The sequence below is a fragment of the Aphanomyces invadans genome (assembly GCF_000520115.1).
Source record: "Aphanomyces invadans strain NJM9701 unplaced genomic scaffold supercont1.24, whole genome shotgun sequence".
Lineage (NCBI taxonomy): Eukaryota > Oomycota > Saprolegniomycetes > Saprolegniales > Verrucalvaceae > Aphanomyces > Aphanomyces invadans.
Window position 1 is genome coordinate 20,731 of NW_008580169.1, and position 2,180 is coordinate 22,910.

Genomic DNA, 2,180 nt, shown 5'->3' on the forward strand with positions numbered 1-2,180 from the left:
AATCGTCTAGCCAGATGAGCAGACAGCGGTATAGCTCGTCCGCAAACATCTCTTGCACATATGACTGGCAAAACGCCACGCTGTCCGTGCCGCCCATCAACACTCGGGTTGGCGTGTAAACGCGGATATCCGTAAGGAACGAGAACATCTCCTGCGAGTCAGAATGCAGCGCAAACTGCCAATAGCCCTCGAAAAAGTCCAAGGTGAAAAAGACTTGGGCGCCACAGAGGTGGTCGAGGATCACCTCTAGCATTGGCATCGGCCAGAGGATCCGCTCCGTCTGAGCGTTGACTGGACTAACGTCCACTGTCATGCGAAATTCGTTCGCTTCGGGTTTTTTCACGATAAGTGGTGCCGAGCACCCCTTCGACCGCGGATTGCGGTAGCATAAACCAGCCGCCTGGAGTTCTTCCACGTGTCTCGCCATGAACTCCCGCTGCTCCTTCGAGGAGCGTCGTGCCTTGCAGCGCACATGCTTCGTGTCAGCTTTGAGAGTCAAACGTAGAGGCTCCACCTTGACAGGCGGATCCCGACCCAGCTTGAGTCGGAACACGTCTTCGTATTTGACGAGCAGCCTCCCCAGCTCTATGGCATAGTCATCATCGCATCCTGCAACTTGGCACTCGCCGATCTTCTCCTTGAGCTTTGCGCGCACCGCCGCTTTGTCTTCGTCTACTGACCAGTCCACGTCAACTTGTGGAAAGCCAGATTATTCGTCATCCACGTTTAGCTCCGCTTCTTCCGGCGCTATCGGTGGCTGCTTGTTGTCTTCTAGGACCTTGATTGCCGCCATGAGACTCGAATCTTGGTCGCCCAGCTGGCTAAGGTCATAGCCGTTTTGAGCACGCCGCGCAGCCCAATAAAGCTATTGGAGAATATCGCAAACGAGCCATCAATGCACGGCTCACGATAAAGTCGCCGAGACCGCTGTTCAGAGGAGCTGCGGCCATCCAGCACGTCAGGTTCGTCAGAACCAGATGACCTTCGTCCTAGTCGAACGTCAACTTCAGCTTGACTTCACGGTCGACGGAAAGCTTCATTTCTTCCATGAATCCACCCAGCTCCAGGACAGAATCCAACTTGCACGCAGGCGCAAGCAAAGCGCCGGCTTCTTTCAGCCGCGCAATCAATGCAGGCGAAATCACCGATTGATCCGCGCCGCTGTCAAGTAGCGCCAGCGCTTCCATGCCATTCACAGAGCAGTGCACGGTGCGCGGCGCTTGCGGAGCTTCGAGTTTCGGCTTCTTTGAGTCGATCGCCGCGCCAACCACGTTCTTCTTGGCTGCCAGCATGCCGCTTGGAGCGGCTGCAGGCGTGTTTGCCGCAACAGGAGGACGCTTTGCCCGTTGTTCTAACAGACGATGCGCTTCCTCCGGCGCACACTTGGGACATTGCACGACTTTGTGGTCGTCACTGCCACACTTCAGGCAGCCTTTTGCAAACAGCACTTGCTTTGCGGGCACCACGCCTTTCGCTTGGCCATCAGGCTTCCGCTGTTGCGGTTGCCGGTATGTCTTGCCGTACTGGAGACGCGGTTTCTCTTCTGGTTTCTTCTCCGCCATCACCATTTGCGACTCAAACAACATGAAGTTGTCGAGTAACTGAATCAACCAGCGGTCAAACGCAGGCACGCTGGCCTTGTATGCCTTGTTTGCTTCCCGAGCGAGCTGCCGCTCTACCGTGGCCTTCAGCGCCGCGGGTCGGATTGCAGCCGTCAAAATCTTGACCGACTGTTTCGGCTCTTGGCTGGACAGGTGAACCACATCCAACTGCTCGAGCTTCTCGTAGAAATCGGCCAGCAATCGACCGACGCGGGATTCCACATCGCAAATCCGCGTGTCCATCTTCAAGGGAGCCATAGCCTTGGCAACCCAATCGAGGTCAAGTTCATGAACTTCACGGGCACTCAGAAAGTAGTCCCGCCATTCGTCTTCAGTGATTTCTTCGAACGGCTTGCCGAAATCATGTTCACAAACACGAGGCACAATCTTTTGATCGATGCATGCCGCCAATGGTTCGAGGAAGAGGACTCCTCCCACACCACGGTTCAGCGCTTCCACGCACCGAGAGTACGCCAGATACTCATCCATGAACTCCCGGCGCTCACGCTTCGTGCTGCACTTGTACATCGGGGCCAGCGGCACTTGCTGAACACCCATAAGGGTCTCAGAACGGCTCAT

At 55.9% G+C, this 2,180-nt stretch overlaps 1 protein-coding gene across 1 annotated transcript; it reads right to left on the reverse strand.

The window, feature by feature from the left end:
* Positions 1-989: 989 nt before the first annotated feature.
* H310_10007 (hypothetical protein) lies at positions 990-2,180 on the reverse strand (the record flags this gene model as incomplete). Its single annotated transcript, XM_008876244.1, has 1 exon — positions 990-2,180. The coding sequence occupies one exon, from the start codon at positions 2,178-2,180 to the stop codon at positions 990-992; it is 1,191 nt and encodes a 396-aa protein (XP_008874466.1).